Below are 26,398 nucleotides of genomic sequence, written 5' to 3' on the forward strand. Positions count from 1 at the left end.
CCCCCGCACTAAGTAACGGCCCCACTGGATCCTTTTCTACAACGGTCCTGTTCTGATTTGGAGGAAGTTTCCAAGAAAAGAAAACTAGGCACCCAAGGATGAGAGCCACCCTCCCGCAGGCTCCGAGATGCGACAGACAGTTGCAAAGGGAGTCTGAAGGCGCGGCCTCTTCAGAGGCCATTCCGGGAGCGAGCGCAAGGCTGTTTTTGCTGAAATGTAAAAAGGATCGTGGGCTTTACGTCATCGGGAGCCGGGATTGCAGTGCCCGGCCCGCGCCCCGGGATGCGGCGCATGCTCTGGGGGTCTCGAGTGTGACCGGGACGCGCTGGGCGGGGTGGCGCACAGGCGGGTGACGGCAGAGCGGGAGACTTGGCCGTCTCCTGATGGCGACGCGGCACGGGGGCTCCGCAGTGCGGGGTGCCAGGCGGCAGGGGTGCCGGTGAGGGGATGCAGGGCCGCAGGGACAAGAGACGCGGTGATAGAAGGGTGCGGGGAGGCAGGGCGCGGGGATACTGGGGTGTTGGGGTGCAGGGGACGGTCGCAGGCGGCTTCTGGCGCGCGTGGCAGGGCGGACGGTGGGTTCGGAGGCTCCGGCTCCTGCGCGCTGTGCTCGGGTCTCGCAGCGGGAAACAGGAAGCCTTTGCCGCCCTTGTTTACACTGGGGCAGGCTTCCCGGTTGGTCAGTTCAAAAGCTCTCGGCCTGCCCGCTTTGGCGGCGCAACCGTCCTCTGGGTCTCCGGATGCTGGCGCTGCCCTGCGCCCTCCGGACTCCGCCTCGCCGCCCCTCCCCCCGGGCTCGGGACCTTGGACGCTCTCGGGTTTGCACGCTTGATGTCACTGGCGTCCCGCAGGGTCGCGCTGTCCCTACGTGTAAGGGCTAGGGCGAGTTCTTCCTGAAGGGGAACCCTTGTCGCCGTGTCTGGTGATGGCTTACGTGACGCCTCGGTCCCCGAGCGCGCGGGGCTGGACCGCCCCAGGCCCCCCGCAGCACCGCCCGCGCGGCCGCCGGCCCCGCCCTCCCCGAGCGCGACGGTCCGGCCGCCCCTCTGCTCAGCGCCCATCGGATCTCCGGCCCAGGTCGTCTCCCAGGTTTGTTCGCTCTTTCCTGCTTCGAGGGGTACACACGTCCACATCTAAACGTTACAGACAGACATCTGCTTAAGAAACAAGTACCCGAGTATGTCAATTCTTTCCTTTTTAGCAAAATCTGTAAAAATGCAAGTCTTATTTCTGTCCTTTTATTGTCTTATGGTTGTAATTGCACGTATTAACTTTTCTCCTTTTATAAGCTAAACGTATTCTAATTAGCCGTTGTTATTGTTGTGTGATGTTCAAATTGTCACCTGTGGCCCAGAAGGAGACTCTTTAAAATAAACGTCTATTTTGTCCTTGTAGCGTAGCCCCTGAAATTCTTGAAAGTATCTTTGCTTTCTGACAGCGACAAGTTATTTCAGATCCATCATAGGATTTTGATTTGGGTTTTTTTGTTTTGTGTGATATTGTGACTTATAACAAGAAATACATATTTGGTCTTCGTCCCCATTCCTGGCACAGAGCTCCTGAAATGCTTGGAATTTCCTCAGATTAGAGAAATAAAGGTGTCTTTGCATATGCTGATGAGGTGACTCTGGAAAGTCCCTGAGGATGGGGCTGGTCCCCAGGGGAACCGACCAGGTGATCAGAAGGGCTGGAACTTTCAGTCCCACCTCCTGACCTTCCTAGAGATTAAATCAATCACCAATGACCAATGATTTAATCAATCAAGCTTACATAATGCAGCCTCGGAAAAACCCAAAAGGATGAGCTCAGAAAGCTTCCGGGTTGGTGAACACGGAGGTTCAGGGAGAGTGGCCCGCCTGGAGAGGGCGTGGGAGCTCAGAGCCCCTTCCCCAGACCTGCCCTGTACGTCTCTGCATCTGGCGGTTCCGAGTTACATGCTCTCACAATAAACCAGCGATCTGGCATCAAAACGTTTCCTGAGTTCTGTGAGCCGCTCTAGCAAACTAGTCCAGCCGGGGAGGGCTCAGGGAGCCTCCGGTCTGGAGCCTGTGGTCAGGAACCCAGGTGACACCTGGACTTCGGGCTGGCATCTGAAGGGGTGGGGGGTGTGCCTAAGGGGTCTGATGCTGTCTTCAGGTAGATAGTGTCGGAACTGAGTTAAATTCCTGGGACACGCTATGTCCACAGAGAACTGGAGAATTGCTTGGTAGTGTGGAAAACATACTGCATTTTGTTTTTTTGACTCAAGACATGGATTCAACTTTTTTTGTTTTGGGTTTGTTTTTTTGCACTCGAGGCATGGATTCAACTACACTCCAAGGCATTTGTTCTGCTCTTCATGAAAATTAGTCTCACAGACAGAACTGTAGAACTGGATTCACATGTGATGGTGTCCGTATTGGGAGGGGAGCAAATGCTGCTTCTGTTTTGTCCGTGATATTTGTCTGCGTGGAGAGCAGGGACTCTGCCCTTCTTGCTGCTTTTGTTCGCGTTCTCTCTTTTAACGGTGAGGTAGGTGTCCGTGGTGTCGGTCCTGCAGAGACAGACTGACCTTCAGAGTCACTGGGATCACTGGCAGCCTCCACAATTCCCAGGCCTCTGGTTGTCTCAAGTGAGGACGTGGTAGAAACAAAGGAGAAATATTTCTAAAAGCACGTACTTGGCTCTGCCCTTGGCTCTGGTGACTGTTCCACACGTGAATAGCCAACAAAGAACGTGTTAGAGTTGCTTCACGAAACCACTGCAACTTTGGTGTTTTCTGCCATCCATGTGGTTTCACCTAATTTGAAGTGACACTGGGTAAAACCGTGGTTCTTTGGCGCCACCACTGACGACAGGAACATTCCCTCCTTCTGCATAACTCCTGTGTGGCCTTCCACTTTGGCAGAGCCAGGTGGGCTATGTGCATATTTTGTTCCATCTGAATCACTCCTTTTAGCAATAAAAATTTAACAAGTCACCAGTATGCAGTTTCCTTCTTTTAGTTTCCAATCATGACAGGAGGTAGATGTGTCCTGCACTGATGTGATCTGAGTTCTGCAAGTGTCCCCCAGTCGTGTGCCCCACTCCTTGCTCCCAGGGGCAAACTGCCCTGCCCTGCTGACCTTGGGTGTGACAGAGTGTGGCTGGCTCAAAAAATGGCTGCCCAGTGAAATATTATCTTCCCCCTCCTAGGAACCGGTGAATATTACCTTACATGGAAAAGATGCAGTAAATCAAGGATCTCGAGAGATGGAGCCTATCCTGGATCATCCTGGGCTCTAAATGCAATCGTGTGTCTCTGTATGGGAGGAAGGCAGAGGGAGCATTGACACACACAGAGAAGGTGAAGATGGAGGCAGAGATTGGGCTGATGTGGCCACAAACCCTGGGCACCTGGAGCCACGAGGAGCTGGAAGAGGCAGGAAGGATCCGGCCCTGGAGCTTCTGAAGGGAGTGCAGCCTGCGGACACTTGATCTTGGACTTCTGGCTTCCAGAACTAGAAGAGCAAATTTCTAGTGCAAGCCCCCCAGTTTGTGGTAGTTTGCTAGGGCAGCCCCAAGAAGCTAACACGCCACGGGCCCCAGTTGGCGAATGGCAGGTGGGTGGAAGGGGTGGTGCACCATTTGTGGAGCAAGGGCTTCAGGAGGCGACGCAGGTTACCACCAGCCTTGCACTCCTGTCTTCACCCCGAGACCTGCACACCCCGGAGGGGAGCTGCTCCTGGAGCCCAGAGAGAGAACACGTTAGTCAGAACTGCAATCTGCAGCCAGCAGCCATGGTACCAGCAGCCCTGGGGCTTGCTGCTGAGGTCACCGAGCTTTAGGGCTATCTTTATGCAGGGTTACCTCAGAAGAAATGGTGGCAGGGAAAGTGGCCTACGTAATAAGGTTGGAAATCTGTACTTCTCGTCATGTGGTAAGACCATCGCTCGTTTTGATAGATAATGTTGATAGCATGAGTGGATCGATAAGCTGCATTTGATAAAGCATCACAAAAAAAATGATAATCTCAGAAAAGAACTTGGCCTGCTTAAAACTATGGGCGAAAGAGAAAAGAGAGAATGCTGATTCCAGGTTTTATCAGTCAGGATTCTCCAGAGAAACAGGACCAATGGGATTTAGAGAGAAAGATTTAAGGAACTAGCTCACATGGCGGTGGGTGGGACTGGCAAGTGTGAAGTCTGTAGGGCAGGCTGGGGCCAGGGAAGAGCCTGCGTCGCAGCTGGAGTCCAAAGGCTGCCTGAGGTCGCAAGAGTGGGCCCTGATCCCGTACGACTGGTGTCCTTATAAAAAAGAGGAAATTAGGACCCGGACATGACAGAGGGGAGATGATGTGAGGACACAGGGAGAAGATGGCCATCAACGCACCCAGGAGAGAGGCCTCAGGAGGACCCAGCCCTGCTGACACCTGGATCTCTGACTTCCAGCCTCCAGGACTGCGAGAGAATGAATGTCTGCTGTTTGAGCCGCCCCATCTGTGGTACTTGTTATGTCAGCCCAAGCTGACTGACATGCCAGGACGCTGGGTAAATGCTCTGCTCCTGGTGATGTTTTTCATAAAGCCACTTTGCTGTTACCATCGTGAAAACATTCATGCTTGTAAACCCTGTGTGGCATACTCTTGAGGTTTGTTGGTGATAAACACCTGGAAGACAAGATCTGTCATCTGTTGGTGAGGGTGATTAATTGCATCCCTGAAATATTAAATCACACACTTTCAGTCGACTGGGATGGCTTAAGAACTCAGGGAAATATTTGCACATGAAATGATAATATTTTGGATTTTTTTCAAAATAATCTGAGCAAAAAGAGGGTAGAGGTATAAATGAGTCAAAATTGGTCTTAGGCTGATAATTGCTGAAGTCTAGTTCTTTTTACCATTTTGTCTATATTTGTATATGTTTTAAATTTCACATTTTTTTAAGGGAGAGAATGCAGTTATTTAACACATTATTTCTGTTCTTCTTGAGTCTGAACTACAAAGCCTTTGAGGTCACCTTATTTGGCATGACCCCTATCATATGGTCATAACCAAAGTCACTGCTCTGTATGTGTTCAGCATACATGCTAGGAGGGTGCAATCCTATTACTGTCCTCGTTTCTTCCCCATGAGAGCAGACGTGTTCTGCCTTGGACACGTCTGGTATCTGTGTATAACCGTAGTATCTACTCACTCCAAATTCCCACAGGTCTCCCATGAGCCCACAGTCATTCATGCAAGCAGGCAAATATCCCTCCCCTCGAGACACTCAGAGACGTAAGAAAACCTTCTGCTTTTGCATCAGGGTTCTCTGCACACTCGAGTTTCGGCATCTCATTTTTCTCAAAAACTTCCAGCTTCGTTTTATCCCCTTTTGTTGGGCCTTCCATGAATGTCCATGTGAAGATGTGAGATTTTTCTTACTCCACACCCTCAGTGGTTTGAAGAATGGACAGCAAATAGGTCATAAGGGAAATCTGAGCACAGGAGTCCATGGTGGGCATACTGCAACCTCCCCCACCCAAGATCTAGTCCCCAGGATGTGTCAATAAGTTATGTCACATGGCCAACGGGACTTTGCAGCTGTCATTAAAGTTACAGACTTTAAGATAAGGAGATTATCCTGGATTTTCCATCTAACCTCAAGAGCCCTTAAAAGCAGAGAACTTTTTCCAGCTGGAATAAGAAAGATGCCTCACAGAAGTCAGAGCTTAGAAGCCAGCTCAGGATATGACCCGCCCTTCCAGAGAGGACCACCTGGGGAGCATGAGCAGGAACATGTATGACTCGTGACGTTCATACATATGAAAATAAAAACATTCCCAATCATTACTAAAACTACTAATACCGGATAGTTGTCTTTCTCTAATAAATAGCAAACTTTTGGTAAGATAATAATAAATTAATGACGTCTTTTCCTGATAAAAACAAGTAGCTCTCCAAGAAAGCCCCAGCGTGATTATGATGGTGAAATACATCATTCCCCAAGTGACGAGCAAGGCCAGTGTTGCCTGTAATCTGGACTATGAGAGAATGTAGTATAAGACCTAGTTATTTTTTTTAAAAGGTAAATGGTACACATTTCAAATTATTCGAGAGTATTTAATACCTGGAAATCCCAGAGCAGTGTTTCCAAAGCGTGGTCTCAGGCCAGCATCAACATCACTCAGGAACTTGTTAGGAATGCAGACTCTTGGGTCCCCCCGAGACCCACCAAGTCAGGAGAGGTGAGGCCCAGCCCCCCTTTTACCTCGAGCTCTTCAGGAGTTCCGATGGACGTCGATGTCTGAGAGCCACTGCCCTGGAGAAAGAACCAAACACAAATGAAGGGCTCACTCAGAAATTCAACCAAATGCAACATTATCGTTCCTGCCTCCAAATGAAAGAGGAAAATCTAATAGGGAAATTTCACTCATTACAGTAAATAACATTGACAAAGATTATCTCAAAAAAAGTAGAATTTATTTTGTTGAAAAATATAAAGTTCATTGAGAGGTTGACAGAGAAGTTTTAAATAAAACAGAGGGACCTGTTTCTTGGCTATTAAAACAAGTTTGAAAAAAAAATCTATTTTCCCCTAAATTGATCTGTACATTCAACATAATCCCATTAGGATTTTCTTTATTATTTGAAAAGAAAAAAACTTGTAAAGATCCTCTAGAAGGAAATAAAAAAGAGGCAGAGGGGCTGGGAGGGGCTGGCCCCGTGGCTGAGTGGTTAAGTTCACGCGCTCCACTGCAGGCGGCCCAGTGTTTCGTTGGTTCGAATCCTGGGTGCGGACATGGCACTGCTCATCAAACCACGCTGAGGCAGCGTCCCACATGCCACAACTAGAAGGACCCACAACGAAGAATGTACAACTATGTACCGGGGGGCTTTGGGGAGAAAAAGGAAAAAAATAAAATAAAATCTTAAAAATATATATATATTAAAAAGAGGCAGAAACATTCTTTAAAAGTATCAGAATTTTCTATATACAAGATCATGTCATCTGCAAATAGAGAAAGTTTACTTCTTCCTTTCCTGTCTGGAGATTCTCTCATACTTAAAATCCTAGGACTGTCACCAACTGTTTGTTTCTAATCTAGGTTAATGATGGTTTCCTAACTATTATTTTTTCTTGTAAGTATCTCTCTTAAAAGAAAAATTCTTTAATTGGGCTGCGACTAGTTTATTCCTTGCAAGAAGACTATAATACAACTTTTATACATGCTCATAACAAAATTGTTTTTAAGTATTTTAAATGAGTTAGAGATTTTTAAAACCCTGAAGTATTGAAGAAATGCCAGGCCTCCAGGCAAATTACTGTTAAGCTGCTCAGAAATATAAAATTCTATGGATAAACAAATTCTCCCAAAATAAAGAATGGAAGAAAATCTCATTTTTTTTCTTCTAAAGAAAATATAATGATATTATTAAAATGCATGAAGATGACCCACCAAAAAAAAGAAAAATTCAGTCCAGCATCATTTAGAAACAAATTGAAATTCTACTACAATATTAGCAAATTGATTCCAGCAGTGCATCAAAAGAATGACGATAACAATGATGAATCGGAATTTCTTGAAAGAATGATGGAATGGCTTTGTTAGTACTGGGGAAAATATGAGTCTCCTTATTTAGGTCTAAAAAGAAAAGGCTCATAGGCATCTTTAATCCGTCATCATTTTTAAAATTATTCATCTTTATAAATTAGGATCAGCAAAAGCCCAGCATCGTGTTGGTAAATTACTTGAGCGTAGTTACCATGAAAGTTGGGAACAACTCAGGGAACACCACCATCATCATTCCTATTTACCATTATTCTGGAATATTCATTGTCACCCAGTATTCAACAAAGAGCAAACCTTCCGAAAGGTCTCCGAAACACAGAAATGAGGGATTGCAGTTGTCCAAACACAAAATGGCTGTGCAAAGTCAGTATCCACTACAGACAGTGAACAGAAGGTGTAATGAGGAAATCCCATTCAGTACAGCAAAAAATCACCCACAAGTAATCTTGATGAAAGTGTGTAAACAATGGGATGAAGAAATGCATAAAAATCTGTAGAAGGTTAAAAATGACTTAAGAAGCAGAAGGTTTTGCCTCCTCACTCAGCCAGACTCAGTCATGTAAAAACTGTGCCCCAATATTCATGTGTCAATTTAAGACAATAGAATAATATTTAAATTTTGTGATGATTAGAAAGATCACCTGAAAGTAAAACAGCAAAATCTGGAAAGATGCAAAGCATCGTGCTATCATATGAGGAAACACTGACCAAAGGACCCAGTCCATGATGGGGATGAGAGCCGGCCCCCGAAAACACACCCAGGACGTGGTGGTCAGCCTCTCCCAGGGAACCTGCATATATACCGCTGGCCAGCGCCTTGGATGGGGCCACTTTTCTTCCCTCTGGGGATAGAGGTGAATCTGCCAGGTTGGCCATAGGTGAGACATATGAAAGGAGACACGTTAAAATAGAAACCACTAAAGGCATGTATTAGTCAGCTAGGACTGTTGGAACAAGGTACTGCAGAGTGGGTGGCTTAACAATAGAAATTGTCCCACAGTCTGGAGGCCAAAAGTCCAAAATCAACGTGTCAGTAGGGTCAGTTCCTTTCAGGGCCGTGAGGGAAGTGTCTGTTTCAGGCCTCTCTCCCTGTAGATGGCTGTCTTCTCCTTGTGTCTCTTCACATTGTCTTCCTTCTGCGCGTGTCTACGTGTCCAAATTTGACCTTGTTACAAGGACACTGGTCATATTAGACTAGGGCCTTAATGACTTCATTCCACTTTAATACTCTGTCTCCAAACACAGTCACATTTTGAGGTACTCGGGGTTATGTCTTCAACATATGAATTTGGGGGGGGACATAATTCAGCCCATAACAGGGGAGGAGCAAAATAAATTTATTTTCTAAATCAATGTGCTATGTTGTTCTATTTCCTGCTGCAAACTGAAACAAAAGCTGATGAGTACCACAGCTCTTCTCTTGGTAGTGGAGGGGGCTCTGAGGAGAGCCATTGGTTCTGCAGGTTGCTCAGCTGCTCCCAGTGCCTCACTTGGAGCTGGTGTACTTGGCGGCGGACCTGGTGCCCTCCGACACAGTGTGCTCGGCCAGCTTGCCAGGCAGCAGCAGGCGCAGGCCGTTGGCACCTTGGGGATGTGACGGTTGATCGTCTGTTGCAATGAACGCACCAAGTGAGAGCGTACTCGAAAGGAGAGGCCATTCATGAAAGAATTCATCTCTCTTAAAAAAAGGTTTAACAGCATATCTTTTTTCAAAAACTTGACTGTCTGTAACCTAAAGGATCCAACCCAATTTCCCTGACTTGTCAAAAAGGTCCCTTCACCACAGGGCCCTCAAATCTCCCTCTAGTTCACCGCTGTCGCCACCCACACTAAGAAAGCTGTATTCATGAAATGGATTAGATGTTCTCAAACACCACAGGCCCTGTGTTTAGGGGGCTTTTGCTACCTTTAGTTTCATTTTTCTCTTAAAAGGTGTGTATTGGTCAGGGTTCTCCAGAGAAACAGAACCAATAGGATATACAGAGTGAAAGAGATCTATTATAAAGAATTGGCTCATGTGATTACTGAGGCTGAGAAGTCCCAGGATCTGCCATCTTCAAGCTGGGGAGACCCAGGAGAGCTGGTGGGGCCATTCGCTCTGAGCCCCAATGCCTGAGAACCAGGAGGCCAAGGGCAGGAGAAGAGGGATGTCCCAGCTCAGTCACGGCAGAAGGGGTGAATTCCTCCTTCCTCTGCCTTTTTGTTCTATTCAGGCCTTCAACTGCTTGGATGACACCTGCTTGGGGAGGGCGATCTGCTTTATTTGTCCAACGTTCAAATGCTAATCTTACCCAGAAACACCTCACGGACACACCCAGAATCATGTTTAATCTGGGTGCCTGTAGTGTATCAGGTTGATGCACAAAGTTAATCATCACTAGGTGCTTTCTGCTTTTCCTTATTTTCCTGGGTGTCTGTGTGTTCTCTGAGTTTTCCTGGGATCGGAGTCCTATAATGAGCAGAGTTAGGAGCTGTGACCCCAATTGGCCCCTGCTTCAAGGCACGTCCTGTCCTTCTCGAGCCTCATGCAAGTATCAGCCCTCAATCATCTTCCTTAAAGTGGAAGCTGACAAAGTGGAGAAAGCATCCTCTCTTCCAGGGAGTCATCGCCTGGAAGGGGACCCACAAACTTCCACCATTAGGGAAAGCTGCGTCCTTATGCTCAGTAATGTCTGCCCACGGGTAGAATTTCCCTCCCTTGCACGGTGGTTGGTGTTGGTGATATCTGTGACTTTGTCCCCAAGATAAATTGCAGGTGTTTCTGTGTCTCATTACAGAGACTTCAGGTTTCAGCTTGACATGTAAAGAGCTTGGAAGTCATCCTTCTCGTCCTTGCCAGAAAAGCTGAACACACTGAAAATTAATGACTTTTTCGGGCCCATCAGAGAACTGTTGTTGCAGAGCCTCTTCTCAAATCAGGAGAGACAGGTACATGCAGATAGTCACAGGTGAGAGCTGCTTGCTGGGGGCAGAAGCAGCTGGAGCATTAACAGGTAGAAGCACTTTGACTGTCATTCTGATAAATGCTGGAGGCCGGATGTGGACCTGCTTGAGAACAAGAATCCGCTGGGGGCCTCAGGCTTAGGGAGCCCTGCACTATGATTCCAATTCCAGTTCTGAGGTGTGGGTTTCTTCCCACCTCCAAGCAATTAACTCAGTTCTGACACTGTCTACCTGGAGATCGCATCAGACCCTACAGGTTAAGGGCTCAGTCCTACAAGACCGCCCCCACTTCAGAAGCTTCTTAGGAAGCCCGTCTTAGATGTCTAAAAAAGACAGATTACCAAGAGAAAAGTATTTAAGTCTTATGTGACAAGTAACACGGGAGCCCTCATAAGAAAATGAAGACCCACAGAAGTGGCAAAACCTAAATGCTTTTATACCAGATTGAACAAAGAGAGGGAATTGTAGAAAAATAACTAAAACATACGGGAAGCTACCAGAAGATACAAATTATTTTAACAAGGTCTTTTGTGCAGAACCTTCTTGGGCTTACCTTCCCCTCCTCGATGACAAGAATGTTTCTTTTCTTTGGGTATACATGGGCATCTTTCACATGGGAATTTTAACTTTTGTTTTCAGGAAGAAAAAGAAGAAATTAAAAACTTCTTCTTGCATCTGTTTTTCAAGTGCCTTTAGCTCAAAATAATCCTTGCACTTGAGTGGCATATTCTGCCACCCTTCAGCTGTGGGGCTAGATCCGCAGGTCTCCAGGATTAGGCAACAGAGATTCCCTTTTACAGAGAGGAGTGAACAAGGCTAGAAAGAACTGGGTGGGGAAGCGGGAGTCAGGGCGGCTGATGGGACATTGGGTCAGGGAAGGCTTGACACCGAGGTGGATCAGTTCTCAGGAGAGGCCAGAGACCAGGGCCCCGGAGGGAAGGAGACAAGCTGAACCAAAGCTGGGCAACTGAGCATCTTGTTCCAGTTGATCAGTGGGGTCAAGAGTTCAGCTAACCACGGATGAGGTGAAGATGGGGATTTGGAGGCTTTGTGCCTGGTGTTGTCCAGGGTCCACAAGGGGATGTCCCTGACTCTCACTGAATCACATGGGGAAGGGATTTTTTGCAAGACTCAAGGAGTGGAGGATTCCTTTAACCATCGCTGGGTGAAAATTCAACACTGTCACCACACAAAGCCTGACTGAGGAGTGTGAGCTTCTAGAAAGTTCTTCAGCCCTGGCTCGTGAAGGAGTAGAAGGGGAGTGCTGAGGGGAAACCAGGGAGCTGTGCAGGGAGAGGCGACGCTCACGACGACACCCACCGCGACGGGACCGCAAACTGCACCCCGACCTGGACCTACCAGGTCCGCAGGGGAGTGCTGTGGATGGCGGTCTGTGAAGCCCGGGAACAGCCACCAGAGTGCACGGCCACGCCCGAGCGACGCCAAGATAAGGGACGGGTGGCTCAGCGGAGCGCCTCATGAGCCAATCAGAGCACAGCCTGCCATCGCGCCACCCGCAGCCGACCAATGGGAGGGCGTCAGTCTCTATAAAAGCGGGCGCGCCTCCGTCCCGTGCACCGGCGGTCGGCGAGGAGAGCAGCAGCGTTTTGACGCCACTGGGGCTATGGCTCGCACGAAGCAGACAGCGCGGAAGTCCACGGGCGGCAAGGCGCCGCGGAAGCAGCTGGCCACTAAGGTGGCTCGGAAGAGCGCCCCGGCCACGGGCGGCGTGAAGAAACCGCACCGCTACCGGCCGGGCACGGTGGCGCTCCGTGAGATCCGGCGCTACCAGAAGTCCACGGAGCTGTTGATCCGCAAGTTGCCGTTCCAGCGGCTGGTGCGCGAAATCGCGCAGGACTTCAAGACGGACCTGCGCTTCCAGAGCTCGGCCGTGATGGCGCTGCAGGAGGCGTGCGAGGCCTACCTCGTGGGGCTCTTCGAGGACACCAACCTGTGCGCCATCCACACCAAGCGCGTCACCATCATGCCCAAGGACATCCAGCTGGCGCGCCGCATCCGTGGGGACCGCACTTAAGCAGCAGCGCAGTCGCCACTCTCACCCCAAAGGCTCTTTTAAGAGCCACCACCTGCTCAAAAAGGGTGCTGTAAAGCCTGGCGTTTTTACTGGCTGATGCCTTACTGGTTGTGCTGGCTAGGCTCCTTGCTGGGGATTTAAGGAGAGAAAGTCCCAACACTAATGGTGAAGACTGCTTGTCCCATAAGTTAACTTCGGGAGCAGTGCCTGACCCCATGTGGGTGCACTTGTAAGCAGGTGTCCAAACTTACACTGTTGCAGTGAGAAACCCTGTAACCAGTGTGGTTAACTAGCTGCAGTAGAGTAGCTGTATTGAGAGAAATTGAGTTTTGATGTGAGGACAGAAGTGTGAGGGTAGTTATGTCTCCTTTGGTGCTGATCAGAGTCGTTTATCTTTCAAAACTTTAAGAAGAAACCTAGCACTGGCCAATCCATTCCCTACTGTCCTGTGATATCTGCTCTCAAGGTACTTACAGCCATGTGAAGCAGCTTTGTAGAAGCAGTTAAGGTGGAAGATGCTTCAGTGTCAGCTCAGTGCTGTCGGTATGCAGCAGTTATCCAGTAGATTGAAAAGCGTCAAGCAAATTGGCACACACGACGGATTTGAAGGTTGAAAGTAACTTTCTAAATTTTAAGATGTATGTAATGAGTGACATCCTTGAAGGGCCATCCGGAAAGCCTTGTGCTTGGGCACAGCCATATTCTGGTTCAAGTCAGCTCTAACCCTCAACACGGGACTCCTTTCTAAATAAAGTCTTGCGGACATTGTGCCTGTCCTGTGCTTCAGGAAGTCCTTATCTTGGTGAAGTTTTGCTTGATGTTGGAGAGCTAAGCTTGCATGAGCTTCCCCGCTTCCTGCTGTATGGCCTTGGGGGAGAAGGAACTTGGGAGATAGGCTACAGTTGGGGGAACTGGATGTAGATGTGTTCTTGGCAGGGTATGCTGAACCATCATGATAAAAGTTTACTTTTCCGTGGGAGACTAAGCCAGTGGAGGGGCTGGTCCATGTCATTCTCTTCTTTGTATCCAGAATAGGGTCTGGCATTGCACATTCTGCTTGATATTGGTGAGTTTTCCTATTTAAGGGGTGGGCTAGTGAAGGAATGGATGAGGGGGAGATAGAGATGGAAAACTGAGCGACCTGGGGCAGTTGGTGTATGAGGACTGGATTGGTGAGGAGCTAACGATAGGAGGAAAGAGAAGCAAAAGAAGTGTGGATAAAGGAAGAAAGTAACCAAAGTCCCTCAGGGTCAGGAAATGGATAGTCACTGAAGCCTTTCCAACACACGTGTCCTCACGGGAATCCTCTGCTCAGAACTACTTGGCTCCAAAGCTGGCAGGGCATTGTTGGGGGACCACGTTCTCACTCTCCAGAGAACATTCCAGCCACCGCCCAACACAGTGAAAGCAGGACGAGGAGAGAGCACCACGAGGGGAAATGCCAGGAGTTCTCTCGCTCATGGTGTAGGTGGGGTGGCTCAGTAATTATCAAACAGAATAAGTGAATATCTTCGTCTGAAGCAGACCATAACTGCGTGAGTGTTTCTCCACTTAAGAGCTTTCGGGTGTCTGTAAGGAGAACCAATTTAGTATCAGCTGGAAGATTCAAATAGCTTTATGAAAGTATAAAACTACTACAATTAAGACATGAGCTTGTCTGTTTCTGCCCATCCTAATCACGTGGGAGATGAAACTGCAGTGTGCACATTTGTTTGCCTTGTGCCCAAGTCTTGGGACAGTGCATGCTCCACGGAGCCGGCCTGAGGGTGTGGTGCTTATGAGAGGGACAAACCATTCCATTAGGAAATCAGGAGACCCGGCCACAATCACTGGGGACGTTCACACAGACAGCAATGTGTTTGATAGGAAAACGCACACACATGGTAGAATTGAACAGGAAAGCCGGCATGATGAGATAGTGGTTAATGGCAGAAGGGGGCAGACAGGGGCAGGGGGGATGTTAATTTTCCTATTCTTGATATCTTATGCATGCTATATTCTGGTGCATGCCTTTACTATTTAATAAGAGAAATAAATCAAGTGTCTGTCTTTCTCTTTATGCTCCTTGTGGCTGTGAATACATACCCTGATTTTTGCAGGGGGCAGGAAGGGTCCTCAGTGCCTGAGATATTGTCTGCATTCCAAAGAAAAACGTGCTTCCCTGAAAGAAAGGACGAACATGGAGAATCTAGCAATCTATGAGGGAATGAGATTCCTGGTTTGGGAGCCCCACGGGACAGGCCGTCATGGAGGGGCCGGCATAGCAGGTGCATTAGTGCATTCATGAGGGCCCTGTGGGGCTGGTGCTCCGTGAGGGGACAGACTTAAGTAGCTGGGGCTGCACCTGGACTGGGGCGCAGCGGGGAGCAGGCATGGCCTCTGCTTCTAGAACTTGACTGGAGAGGCAGGAGGAATCAGGGGACATCCTCTCAGCCTCACTCACTGACCCTTCTTAGGGGACAACTATTTCTTCATCTTCTGCCAGCCCCACTGTCTGCGATCCCCAGCCATCCCACTGGGGCCATCCTGCAGTCTTTCCAGGAGATGCTCTCTTCTTACCTGAGTCTGTGGCCCAGGTGTGTACCCCTGCCCTGAGCTGGGCCGTGAGCCTTTGGGCATAAGAACGTCAGTAACCAGCACAGAGGACTGTCATAAAATCATGAGACAATCCAACTGAGGGTGCGCTCAGTGTGTCTGCTATCTGTCGTGGGTTGACTGGATCCCCCCCAATTCATATGGAGCCCCAACTCCCAGAACCTCAGAATGGGGCTCGACTTGGAGATGGAGCCTTTAAAGAAGTGATGAAGGTAAAGTCAGTTCATTAGGGTGGACCCCGATTCCATAGGACTGGCTCCCTATAAGAAGAGATTAGAACACAGACATGCACAGAGAGATGACCATGTGAGGACATAGGGAGACGACAGCTGTGATGTTGTGATTTACAGTAAGAAACAGGGATGCGGTCTTGTCCTGTTCCCGGCACGGAGCTCCCAAAACCCCTGGACTCTCCTGTGATGAGAGCGATAAAGGGGTCTTGACAGTCACAACAAGCCCCTGTCAACCACACCTGAGCTTATGCTAATGAGAAGATTCTGGACAGCCCCTGAGGATGGGGCTGGTCGCCAGGGGAACCAAACACGTGATTAGAGGCTGGAGCTTTCAGTCCCACCCTGGAGCCCCGGAGAGGAGAGGGGCTGGAGCTTCAATGGACCACCAGTGGGCCATGATTTGATCAGTCTGTATGATGGAGCCTCCAGAAGACCCAAAAGGACAGTTCCAAGAGCTTGTGAGTCGGCGGGCACGTGGAGGTGCCTGGAGGAGGGCAGTGTGCTCGGAGAGGGCCTGGGAGCTCAGAGCCCTTTCCTGTGCCTGCTCCATGCGTCTCTGCATCTAGCTGTTCCGAGTTATATGCTCTGACAATAAACCGGCGATCTGGCAAGTGAATTGTTTCCTGAGTTCTGTGAGCCGCTCCAGCAAACTGATCCAACCAGGGAGGGGTTGGGGAACCTCCGATCTGGAGCTGGTGGTCAGGAGCGCAGGTGACACCCGGACGTGGAGCTGGCATCTGGAGTGGGGCACTCACGGGACCAAGCCCTCGACCCCTGGGGTCCAGTGCCATCTCCAGGTGGACACTGTCAGAACACAGGTAAGTGGTGGGACTCCTGCTGCAGTTGCAGAACTGCTTGGAGTGGGGGAAGAACCCTCACATTGGTGATCAGAGGTGCCAGAGGTGAAATGGAGAATTGAGTGTAAAGGAAATCACAGAAATGCATTTTTCCACAGCAACAGCCATCTGCACACCCAGGAGAGAGGCCTCAGAAGGAAGCAGCTTGCTGAAGTAAATGTCTGTGGTTTGAGCCCCTAGTTTGGGGTATTAGTGCCACAGCCCAGGCTGACCATAGACTATCATTATAATTAAAATTAGCTTTAGTATTAGTTCTTGCTGTCCCTCTCACCAGAGGTGGGTTTTCAGATTTAGGGACAAGCGAGACTTTGACTCTGATTCTGATGGATAAAAGTCGGAAAGCGTGAGACGCTGGAGCTGTTGCTGTGGCATCCATTGTCGTGTGAAAAAGGCCGGAAGAAAACAGTGGGCACTGAGAGAGAAGAGGCGGGCGGTGAAGAGATGGAGGAGCCTGGCCCTGGGCACCAGGATCTCGTTGCCCCCAAGGCCCCACTGCGTGAGATCCCGATGTCCTGTAACAGACGTGCCGTACTTATGAATCCAGTTCTAACTGGGGTTTCTGTCACTTGCAACCCAGAGTCCTAGGAAATGAAAGGTGACAGATGGCGGCTGCACCGGTTTGTTCTAACATTTGGACCTGAAGAAGACGAGAGCTTGGAACGCATTCGAACTTGAGCACAGGGATCCCAGTGCCCAGGGCCGCCCCCCCCACCCCCCCCGCCCGGGAAGGGCAGAGGTATATAAGCCTTTAACTTTAACCATTTAACATGCCAGCTGCTTCCTTTGTTGGCTCCCAAATGCACACGAAATGCAGTTTTCTCCTCTCAGTCTGTTTTGTTTCAGTTCAATTCACAGGCCCCAGTCACTGAATCTAAGACCCTTAGAGTTTTTCCTCCCCTATAGAAGCATGTAGAGGCAAATTTTTTTTCTTCCTCTCCCCAAAGTATACATAGTTGTATACTCTGCTGTGGGCCCTTCTAGTTGTGGCATGTGGACGCTGCCTCAGCATGGCTTGATGAGCGGTGCCATGTCCACACCCAGGATCCAAACTGGGAAACCCTGGATCGCCAAAGCGGAGCACTCGAACTTAACCACTGGGCCACTGGCCGGCCCTGTAGAGGTAAATCTAATGATGTCTGGGGTTTGCTGGAAAAAAAAAAAAACTCCTTCAGCCAAGACCAAACAACAGGACAAAAGAAGCAAATCTAGTGAACTGCTGATTGCGGCAATTTATATATGGGATCCCTTGCTCTCTCGAGTGTTTCTTTGAAAATTTATATTAAGGTTTTAAAAATTCTATGATTCAGTTTTAAAGTTGGAAGAAACCCTCAGCCCAGAATCCCCTCACGGCTGTGAAGGACCCGCAGAGGAGCTCAGGGACTTTGGGGGAAGGGGTTAGGATTAGCCTCCGTGTGGACTCCTGGAGCGCGTCGTCCGCCCGGTCCCCACGCCCGGCGCAGGCGCACCCAGGGCTGAGCGGCCGACTCTGGCCTAGGTTTGTTTTAGTGGGGGAGCCACCCGGAGACACCCCGCCGGGCGCGCGGGGGGAGCCGTCCACACCGCAGGCCCTGGAGTTCGCCCCCCTCTGTTTCTCCGCCTCTTGCGGTGGCCAGAGCCTCAGTTTCCACATCTGTTCTCTCCTCCGGATTAGGACTTAGGGTGCGCGCAGCCACTGGCCAGGGTTAGGTCAGGGTTGGGGGGCAGCGACCCACTGAAACCACCTCAAGCGCTGGCAAGACCCCCGAGGGCGAGCCTGCCCGGTGGCCCTCCCGGGACCCGATGCTGCCCCCTCCGCTCGACCCGGAGCCGACCACAAGCGGGCCCCCCCGGGAGCCGCGGCCTCCTGCGGCCGCGCCCCCCTCCGCCGCCCCCCACCCGCGCCCGCCCCTCCCCGACGGCAGGGCCCCGCCCCCCAGGACACTTCCCTCCGCCCCGACCCCGGCCAGGTCCGCGCCGCCCGCCGGTCCGTCCCTCCAGGGGCGCCCGCCCCGTCCCCCGGCTGCCGAGAACCCCCTCAAACCTCCCGCACCCGTCCCCACCCCATAGGGGCCCCGCCCCGCTGACGCCACAAAGCCCGGCGGCCGCCCGACGCCTCCGGGGTCCCGGGCGTGGGCGCCCGGCGGGCGGCGCAGGGCCAGGAGCGGCGCGCCCCTCTCTCGGGTGAGTACGGGCCTCTCCCCGCGAGTACCGCCCCCTTCCGATGGGTACCGCCCCTCTCCGGTGGGTACCGGCCCTCTCCGGTGAGTACCGCCCCTCTCCGGTGAGTACCGCCCCCTTCCGGTGAGTACCGCCCCTCTCCGGTGAGTACCGGCCCTCTCCGGTGAGTACCGCCCCCTTCCGGTGAGTACCGCCCCCTTCCGGTGAGTACCGGCCCTCTCCGGTGGGTACCGCCCCTCTCCGGTGAGTACCGCCCCCTTCCGGTGGGTACCGCCCCCTTCCGATGGGTACCGCCCCTCTCCGGTGGGTACCGGCCCTCTCCGGTGGGTACCGCCCCTCTCCGGTGAGTACCGCCCCCTTCCGGTGAGTACCGCCCCTCTCCGGTGGGTACCGCCCCTCTCCGGTGGGTACCGCCCCTCTCCGGTGAGTACCTCCCCTCTCCGGTGAGTACCGCCCCCTTCCGGTGAGTATCGCCCCCTTCCGGTGAGTACGGCCCTCTCCGGTGAGTACCGCCCCTCTCCGGTGAGTACCGCCCCTCTCCGGTGGGTACCGCCCCTCTCCGGTGAGTACCGCCCCTCTCCGGTGAGTACCGCCCCCTTCCGGTGAGTACCGCCCCCTTCCGGTGGGTACCGCCCCTCTCCGGTGAGTACCGCCCCTCTCCGGTGGGTACCGCCCCTCTCCAGTGAGTACAGGCCTGGGCGGCGCGCGCGGGGCTCAGGTCGGGCCGCGCACCCCCGCCCGTGTAGACCTGGCGGCCCCGCTTTGAAGATGGTTATAAATTGAAATCGGTCGGGGCGACTGGTTTAGCCCGCGTTTACGGAGAACATTCCAGGGCCCACGGCGGCGCGGCACCGTCACTGACCCGGAGCCCCCGGACGGCTGCTCGCCGGCCTGAGCCAGGCCCCGGGCCCACCGGACCGCCCTGCTCTCCTGCGGCCTCTGTTGGGTGGGCGGCGGTGCTCGGAGGGAGAGATGCCCCAGAGGGTCTGCGCAGTCAGCCCCAGTCAAGGGGAACGGATGTCGAGGGCTCAGGCGTGTGGGGAATCCAGACGCCATCGCCTGGGGTGACCGCAGAGAAGGGGACCTGAGCAGTGCTTTAGTTCAGAAATATGTCCAAATCCAACCTCCCACTCGCCCTAATCGCCACACGAGCCATGCGTAGGGGATGCTTGGGATCTCCACGGGATGAGGTCGTGGGTATTTGCGTGCCCATGTGTGTGCATACACAGGTGCACGTGTGTGCCTGGGTGCATGTGTCTCTGTGTATGTGCATGCAAGAGCGTACATGTGCGTTTATGTGTGGTGTCGTGTGTATGCACATACATGTGCAAGCTATTTGTGTATGTGTTCAAATGTTTCATGTGGTGTGTGTTTGTGTGCATGCATGTGTTCATGCATGTTTTGTGTGGTAGATGTTTGTATGTGGGCTGCATGTATATGCATGTGGTGTGTGTATGCATGTGTTCACGTGTGCTCATGTGGTGTGTGCATGCTTGTGTTCACCTATGTTCATATGGTGTTTACACGTGTGCATGCGTTTGTGTGGTGTGTGTGTTTGCACGTGTGCAGGCATGCACATTCTTGTCTTTTCTGCACTGCAGCTCATCAAGGAAAACCAGAGCTGGACAGTAGTTAGAACAGTAATAGATTTATTCAGGACTGTTGCAACAGGGGAAAAGACAGCCCAGCATAGACCTGGGGTTCTGCCTTGAACCCCGTATACAGCTCAACTCTGAATGCAGACCTGCCAGTGGGGATCTAGACCAAGGAGCAGGGTGGGGGTCAGTGATGGGAAATTACCATGAGGAAACATCGGTGGGGGGCAGTTCTGGCGAAATGCCCTTGGCAGGATTCTTGCTAAACTTGGACGATGCAGAGACTGACTCGAAGGCCAAGGTCCAGTCGGAAAGTTCGCGGAGACTGAGCAGTTTGGTCAAGCAGAGGACCTTTGCCAGCCCTGCTCCTGTTGGGAGAGAGATTTTTCCCCTTCAAATCCCCTTTCCTTTGTTGCACGGGCATTTTGTTAGAGAAACTGATTCTGACACTTGTTAAACTGGTAAAGAAGAGTTTTTTCCAGACCCTCGCAACAGTGGAGGGAGATGGGGCTCCTCTCCCAGTGCAGCTGAGACGGGGGTCTACAGCCAAGGAGCAGGGTGGGGGTCAGGGATGGACGGTCACTGAGGCCACCTGGGGAGGGGGCTTCTTGCTGAACTGGCCCAGCGGGATTCCTGTTGGGAGAGCCAAGGACACGTTCATCAAAGGTGGGGGAAGAGTAACCAGAGCAGACATCACGGTGTTGGGGACTCTAAACCAACCAGCAGGATTCTCCCCAAAGGAGGCAGGCTGCTCAGAAAGCCTGCAGGTTCCACCCTGGAGGGGGCCTTTGCAGGCTTCCAGGGAGGCCTTCGTGCCTCTTACTGAAGAGGGTCAACACGGCAATTCGGGAAGCCCTGACAGGACCCCGTCCTCAGCCCCGTCTGCAGAGGGCTCTGTGAGAGTGCCCAGGAGGCCCTGCTCCAGGCAGCGGGTGTGCGGGATGCTCTGTTCCTTCCTCAGGAGCCATGGATGCCGTGGAACTGGCCAGAAAGCTGCAGGAGGAGGCCACGTGCTCCATCTGCCTGGACTACTTCACGGACCCCGTGATGACCGCCTGCGGCCACAACTTCTGCCGCGAGTGCCTCCGGCTGAGCTGGGAGAAGGCCAGAGGCAAGAAAGGCCGGAGGAAGCGCAGGGGCGCCTTCCCCTGCCCCGAGTGCCGCGAGCTGTCCCCCCAGAGGAACCTGCGGCCCAACCGCCTGCTGACCAAGGTGGCAGAGATGGCGCGGCAGCACCCCAGCCTCCAGAGCAGGGACCTGTGCACCCTGCACCAGGAGCTGCTCAAGCTCTTCTGCGAGGACGACCAGAGCCCCATCTGCGTGGTCTGCAGGGAGTCCCGGGAACACCGGCCCCACAGGGTGGTCCCCGTCGAGGAGGCCGTGCAGGTGTACAAGGTGGGCCTGGGAGGCCGGGACGGCCGAGGAAGCCCGGGTGGGTGTGTCAAGGAGTGTGTCAGTCGGGCCGGGGGCAGCTGTGGTGACAAACGGCCCCGTGGGGAGCACCGCACGGTGGAAGTGTCTGCACGCTCCCACGAGAAAGCAGACAGCTGGCTGGCCAGCCGGGCATCGCCTCCACAGGGATTCGCGAGTCCAGGCTGAGGAAGGCCCTGCCCCAGGCCTGTCCGCATTCCCTGGTGGCCACCTGTGGCCCTCTGTGTGGGCCAGCCGGGCAACAAGCTGACGGGGGTCCAGCCTTTCTCCTCCACCCATTGAGGCTCTCCCGCTGGGGGCCCAGAAATCAGATGGAGCAGAGACAGACCAACAGGAAAGGCAAACCACTTAACATGTACGGGCGGCACGTCACGTGGGGAAACGCAGTGACAGAACAGGGACTCAGGACTGGGGCTGACCTAGCATCTCAAGGGGGACGGTGCCTCGAGAGAAGTGACAAGACCACACAGTTGTGGGCCCCACGGCCACAGACAGGGAGAGTGTCTCCGTCCATTCCCGCTGCCGTGACAGAATACCAGAGACGGGGCGGCCGATGAACAGCAGGAGCTTACTGCCCACGGTCCCGGAAGCTGGAGGTCCGAGATAGGGCGCCACGTGGCCGAGGGACAGCCGCATCCGTTCCTACACGGCCGCCTTCCCGCCATGTCCTCACGCGGTGGAGGGACGAGTGGGCTCAAGGGATCTCTGCTGTGAGGGCACTGATCCCATTCCTGAAGGCCCCACCCTCACAACCTGGTCACCTCCTGAAGGCCCCAACTCCTAACACCGCCGCCCTGGGGTTGGCCTTTAAGCATGAGTTTGGGGGCACAAACCTGCAGACCTCAGCAGAAGGTAGACATTTCAGGGAAACTGACAGAAGTGAGAGGTTCCCAGTGCAGGTCCATTTCCCTGCTGACTCTCCCTCTCCTTCACGGCCCCAGAACTTCCCCACCCCTCATTTCTCAGAAGTTTCTGCTTCTGGTCGGATAAGGGGAGCCCCGGGAAGGCATCTGGGTGTTTGCTGGCTCTCACGGGACTCCAGTTCCAAATAATCCTCTTGCCCACGGGGCACATTTTGGGGTGAGGTACTTCCATCCCATACAGCCCCCTTAGGCTGATCTCTGGTTGGATGGAGCCTCAGAAGGCACCGTGCAGCCGCCAGGTGTGGAGGGGCCTGACCCCTCTCCCGCGGGCTGTGTCCCACAGTCGAGGCTGGAGGAGGACATGGAGCACCTGCGGCAGGAGATGACGGCGACGGGGAAGCTGCAGGCCAGGGAGGAGCAGACCTTGGCAGAGTGGCAGGCAGGTGCTGGGGGCGGGAGGCTGGGCCAGGCCCCAGGGCACCCTCAGGGCCTCCTGCGGGACTGTCGAGGTGGGAGTCACTGCCGTGTGTGGATAAGAGCACGGGACCCGGAAAGGGGACGCATGCCCACGTGGTGGAGTTCCTGCCAGAATCAGGACTGGGCACATGGGCTGGGCCGACTGGCCGTTTTGGAGATGCAGGGAGGCTGGCACGTGATGCTCCACAGGCGTGTCATGGGGAGGAGACCTCTGCACAGCCCCAGGCTCCCACCCTGCTGGGTTTGCTGGTTTTCTGTGGATACCGGGGCCCTGGGGAGATGTGCCAGTGTCCCCGGAGCATCCCTCTAGGCTGGCGGGTGCAGTAGGGCAATAGGGAAGCGGACATGGACATGGGCAGCGTGTCTGGGCGGCACCTTATCTGGGGACCCCTTCCCCCCAGGAGAAGGTGAAGGAGCAGAGGGAGCGCATCGTGGCAGAGTTTGAGAAGATGGGCCTCTTCCTGGTGGAGGAGAAGCAGCGGCTCCTCCAGACCCTGAAGGACGAGGAGGAGGAGACGGCAGTCAGGCTGCGGGAGAGCACGGCTGCGCTGCAGCAACAGAGCCACTCCCTGGAGATGCTGCTGCTGCAGCTGGAGGACAGGAGGGAGCGCGAGCCACTGCAGATGCTGCAGGTGAGGGGCGCACCTGCCTGCGTCCCAGCCCAGGTGTGGTCCACCTGCAGGAACGAGACAAGCAGGGAAGGCTGCGTCTCAGCCAGCTTGGGCTGTGTAAACAAACCCCACACCCTGGGGCTTGAACCACGATGATATTCATTGTCTCCCAGTTTGGAGGCTGGAGGTCAGAGGCCCGGGTGAGGGCAGGGCTGGTTCTTCCTGAGGCCTCTCCTTGTCCTCACATGGTCATCCTTCCGTGTGTGTGTCCTCATCTCCTCTTCTTATAAGGACACTAGTCATGTGGGATCAGGACCCACCATGACCTCACTTTACCTTCATCACCCCTTGAAAGGCCCTGTCTCCAGATACAGTCTCATTCTGAGGTCCTGGGGGCTCCAACCTAGGCATTTAGGGGACATGATGCAGCCCATGATAAGCTCCAGTCCTACAGCCCTGTGTCCTGCATTCCCTTCCTCGCCCAGCAAGGTGGCCTGTGGGCAGCTGTCATCCATGTGGTGATTTGGGGCAGGGACACACTGGCCCAGACAGACACCCGCGACTTCACGGGCAGGAGCGAGTCAGGCATCCCCACCTGAAGGTGATAGAAGTGGGGAGGAGCAGCTGGTCAGCCAAGGATGGGCTGCACGCCGCAGCCCTGGACGGGGTTCTGGTGCCGACAGTGGGTAACTGGCCCTTCGAGTGTATGGAGTGATGGAATCCACAGCAGAGAACACGTCTTCATACACACACACACACACACACACACACACACACACACACGCACGCACATGCATTTATACAGCTGAAGCGAATGCCACAAGCAGGGTACCTATGCATCCTGGTCTGCCTTGATGGCCCCCATTGTCCTGACACCCTGGGACATCCCCGAGAAGTGTCCTAGATTACAGATCACACACTCGTCCTCACTTTGGGGAATATTTTGTCTTCTAGTAAAATGCAACCTGTTTGCAACCCACTGACTTCTGACCCTCTTAAGGCCTGTGGCCTGCAGTGACCAGGCCCGCTTGGTGTCCCCACCTGTCCTGTCGGGAGCAGGACAGCCGCCCTGCGTCCTCGCTCATGCAGGGAGAGCAGGAGGCCTGGGTGGCTTGGATGCATGATTCCTGAGTGTGGCCTGGAAGCAGGGTCATGCTCTGGAAACTGCAGACAAGACCACAGCATGGCATCATGACGCCCTTCCAGCTCTGCAGGCCAGAGTGTGGACACGGTGCTCGGGAATGCCCTGGCTTCCTAACGAGGCCTCACCCATCTCTCTCCCTCCCTTCTGTCCTTCGCAGGACATGAAGGACCCCCTGGGCAGGTACGTGGCCACCCCTGGTGGAGGCAGTTATGGGTACAGGGAGGGCTCCACGTGGGGCCAGAGGGGACAGTGAGCCCTGTGTCCACTGGAGGAAGAACAGCCTGAGTGTGCAGTACCCGGAGGCCACCCCCACCGTGCTGAGGACGGTCTGCAGGGTCCCTGGGGAGATAGAAGTGCTCAAGAGCTTCCAAGGTAACCGGGGCCCAGCTCTCTAGCAACATCTGGCCCAGCTCCCAGCCACTCAGGAGGAGCCACCAAGGGGGTTGTGACCACACCACCCAGTGCCCAGTCGCCCAGCCCCTCTCCCCGGCACCCGCAGTGTGGACCGCAGCTGGGGGTGGGATGGCGCAGTGACCCCGTGTCACAGCTGGACCCAGCAGAGGGGAGGCCTGGGGGGATGGGGAGAATCGGGGTGATTCAGGCCCCTTCTCCACACGGCCCTGGGCCTGTCTGCAGAGGACGTGGTGCCCGACCCTGCTACAGCGTACCCCTACCTCCTCCTGTACGAGAGCCGTCAGAGGCGCTACCTGAGCGCCCCGCCGGATGGCACGCCCCGCGGCACGGACAGGTTCCTGGCCTACCCCTGCGCCGTGGGCCAGCAGGCCTTCTCCTCAGGCAGGCACTACTGGGAGGTGGGCATGAACCTCACCGGAGACGCACTCTGGTCCCTGGGCGTGTGCAGGGACAACGTGAGCCGGAAGGACAGGGTCCCCAAGTGCCCTGAAAATGGGTTCTGGGTGGTGCAGCTGTGCAGAGGGAAGAAGTGCTTGCCTGCACTGCCCCCCTCGACGCCCATCATGCTGGCCGAGCCCCCCAGCCACGTGGGCGTCTTCCTGGACTTCGAGGCCGGGGAGGTGTCCTTCTACAACGCAAAGGACGGCTCCCATCTACACACCTACTCCCAGCCCACCTTCCCTGGCCCCCTACAGCCCTTCTTCTGCCTCGGGGCCCCCAAGTCGGGCCAGATGGTCATCTCAACAGTGACCCTGTGGGTGAAGGGATAGGGGTGCTGGCCAGGGAGCACAGGCGGCCCTGGTTTCTCCGGAAGGTGAGGTGGTCCAGCTTGGCAGGGGCCGCCTGCCTGGCCTCTCTGAGGTGGAGCTGTGAGAGCCATCGCTGGGCAGGGTGGTTTCACAAGGCCCAAATATAATTGTGATTCAAGCAGTTAAACAGAGACTGTGTTCATAGGCACTTCGTAGAGGAAAATTCCAGAAGCCCCCAAGTTTGATAGTTGACTGACTTCTAAATACATACAGAAAACCAGGCCAGTGTGTGCAGTTTTCTTTAGCCATTTCTACCCCCCACCCCTGCCCGTTGGCTCCTCTGGGGTCCAGTTATTGTGCATAGAGCCAAGGGCTCCTGTGTCCACTTTCTTTGTCATCCAGAAATTCCATGGTTGGGTCCTTCCAAGGGGGAAGCGGGAGAGTGAGACTTCAAACTGCACCCCTAAAAGCCTCAGGGCGCCCACTCCATCCTTTTCCACCCCCCTGAAGTTGCCCCTACGGGGCGAAATTCAAAGGAGGTAAGGATCCTGGAGGGGTCGCGTTCCTGCCTTTCACTCCCTCTCCACGTGCCCCACCCCCCGCAGTTTCAGGCGCATTAGTAGCCCTGAAACGGTCACTAGCACCCCAGAATGCCTCAATACTCCTGTGCCAACAAGGTCGGAGTCCCTGCGAGCTGAGCCCCTCACCCCGTTCATCTCGATCGTGCCCAGCCCAGGGGCGCGCGTGGGACGGCTAGGGGCTCCCCTTGTCCTCGCGGT

The 26,398-nt window shown here is 53.7% G+C and overlaps 2 protein-coding genes and 2 long non-coding RNA genes across 6 annotated transcripts; 3 read left to right on the forward strand and 1 right to left on the reverse strand.

Annotated features, from left to right (window-relative positions):
• Positions 1-291: 291 nt before the first annotated feature.
• Positions 292-4,635, forward strand: LOC111767932 (uncharacterized). The gene is made up of 2 exons (XR_002799901.2): positions 292-1,089; positions 3,175-4,635. It is a non-coding gene; the product is annotated as an uncharacterized lncRNA (long non-coding RNA).
• A 7,313-nt stretch (positions 4,636-11,948) lies between these two features.
• On the forward strand, positions 11,949-13,267 carry H3-4 (H3.4 histone, cluster member). Its single transcript, XM_001493440.6, has one exon. The coding sequence runs from the start codon at positions 12,083-12,085 to the stop codon at positions 12,491-12,493; it is 411 nt and encodes a 136-aa protein (XP_001493490.2). The 5' UTR covers positions 11,949-12,082; the 3' UTR covers positions 12,494-13,267.
• A 2,736-nt stretch (positions 13,268-16,003) lies between these two features.
• Positions 16,004-25,900, forward strand: TRIM17 (tripartite motif containing 17). 3 transcript variants are annotated; one of them, XM_070233564.1, is made up of 7 exons: positions 16,004-16,139; positions 20,892-21,325; positions 22,568-22,663; positions 23,103-23,333; positions 24,614-24,636; positions 24,728-24,828; positions 25,093-25,900. In XM_070233564.1, the coding sequence occupies exons 2-7, from the start codon at positions 20,897-20,899 to the stop codon at positions 25,638-25,640; spliced, it is 1,428 nt and encodes a 475-aa protein (XP_070089665.1). In that variant the 5' UTR covers positions 16,004-16,139; positions 20,892-20,896; the 3' UTR covers positions 25,641-25,900. The 3 variants fall into 3 exon arrangements, with proteins under 3 accessions (XP_070089665.1, XP_070089666.1, XP_023474042.1); XM_070233565.1 differs by lacking the exon at positions 16,004-16,139 and adding an exon at positions 17,168-17,298; XM_023618274.2 differs by lacking the exon at positions 16,004-16,139 and adding an exon at positions 18,242-18,338.
• On the reverse strand, positions 20,159-20,563 carry LOC138917389 (uncharacterized). The gene is made up of 2 exons (XR_011425281.1): positions 20,415-20,563; positions 20,159-20,298 (listed from the first exon to the last, which is right to left on the reverse strand). It is a non-coding gene; the product is annotated as an uncharacterized lncRNA (long non-coding RNA).
• Positions 25,901-26,398: the final 498 nt, after the last annotated feature.

The sequence above is a fragment of the Equus caballus genome, chromosome 14, assembly GCF_041296265.1.
Source record: "Equus caballus isolate H_3958 breed thoroughbred chromosome 14, TB-T2T, whole genome shotgun sequence".
NCBI classification, from domain to species: Eukaryota; Metazoa; Chordata; class Mammalia; order Perissodactyla; family Equidae; genus Equus; species Equus caballus.

Bases quoted from the DNA above. Each gene is read 5' to 3' on its own strand.
- H3-4 (XM_001493440.6), top strand. From the start codon at position 12,083: ATGGCTCGCACGAAGCAGACAGCGCGGAAGTCCACGGGCGGCAAGGCG.
- TRIM17 (XM_070233564.1), top strand. From the start codon at position 20,897: ATGGATGCCGTGGAACTGGCCAGAAAGCTGCAGGAGGAGGCCACGTGC. The intron at 21,326-22,567 runs GTGGGCCTGGGA...TGTGTCCCACAG, and splicing joins AGGCCGTGCAGGTGTACAAG to TCGAGGCTGGAGGAGGACAT. The intron at 24,829-25,092 runs GTAACCGGGGCC...GCCTGTCTGCAG, and splicing joins AGTGCTCAAGAGCTTCCAAG to AGGACGTGGTGCCCGACCCT.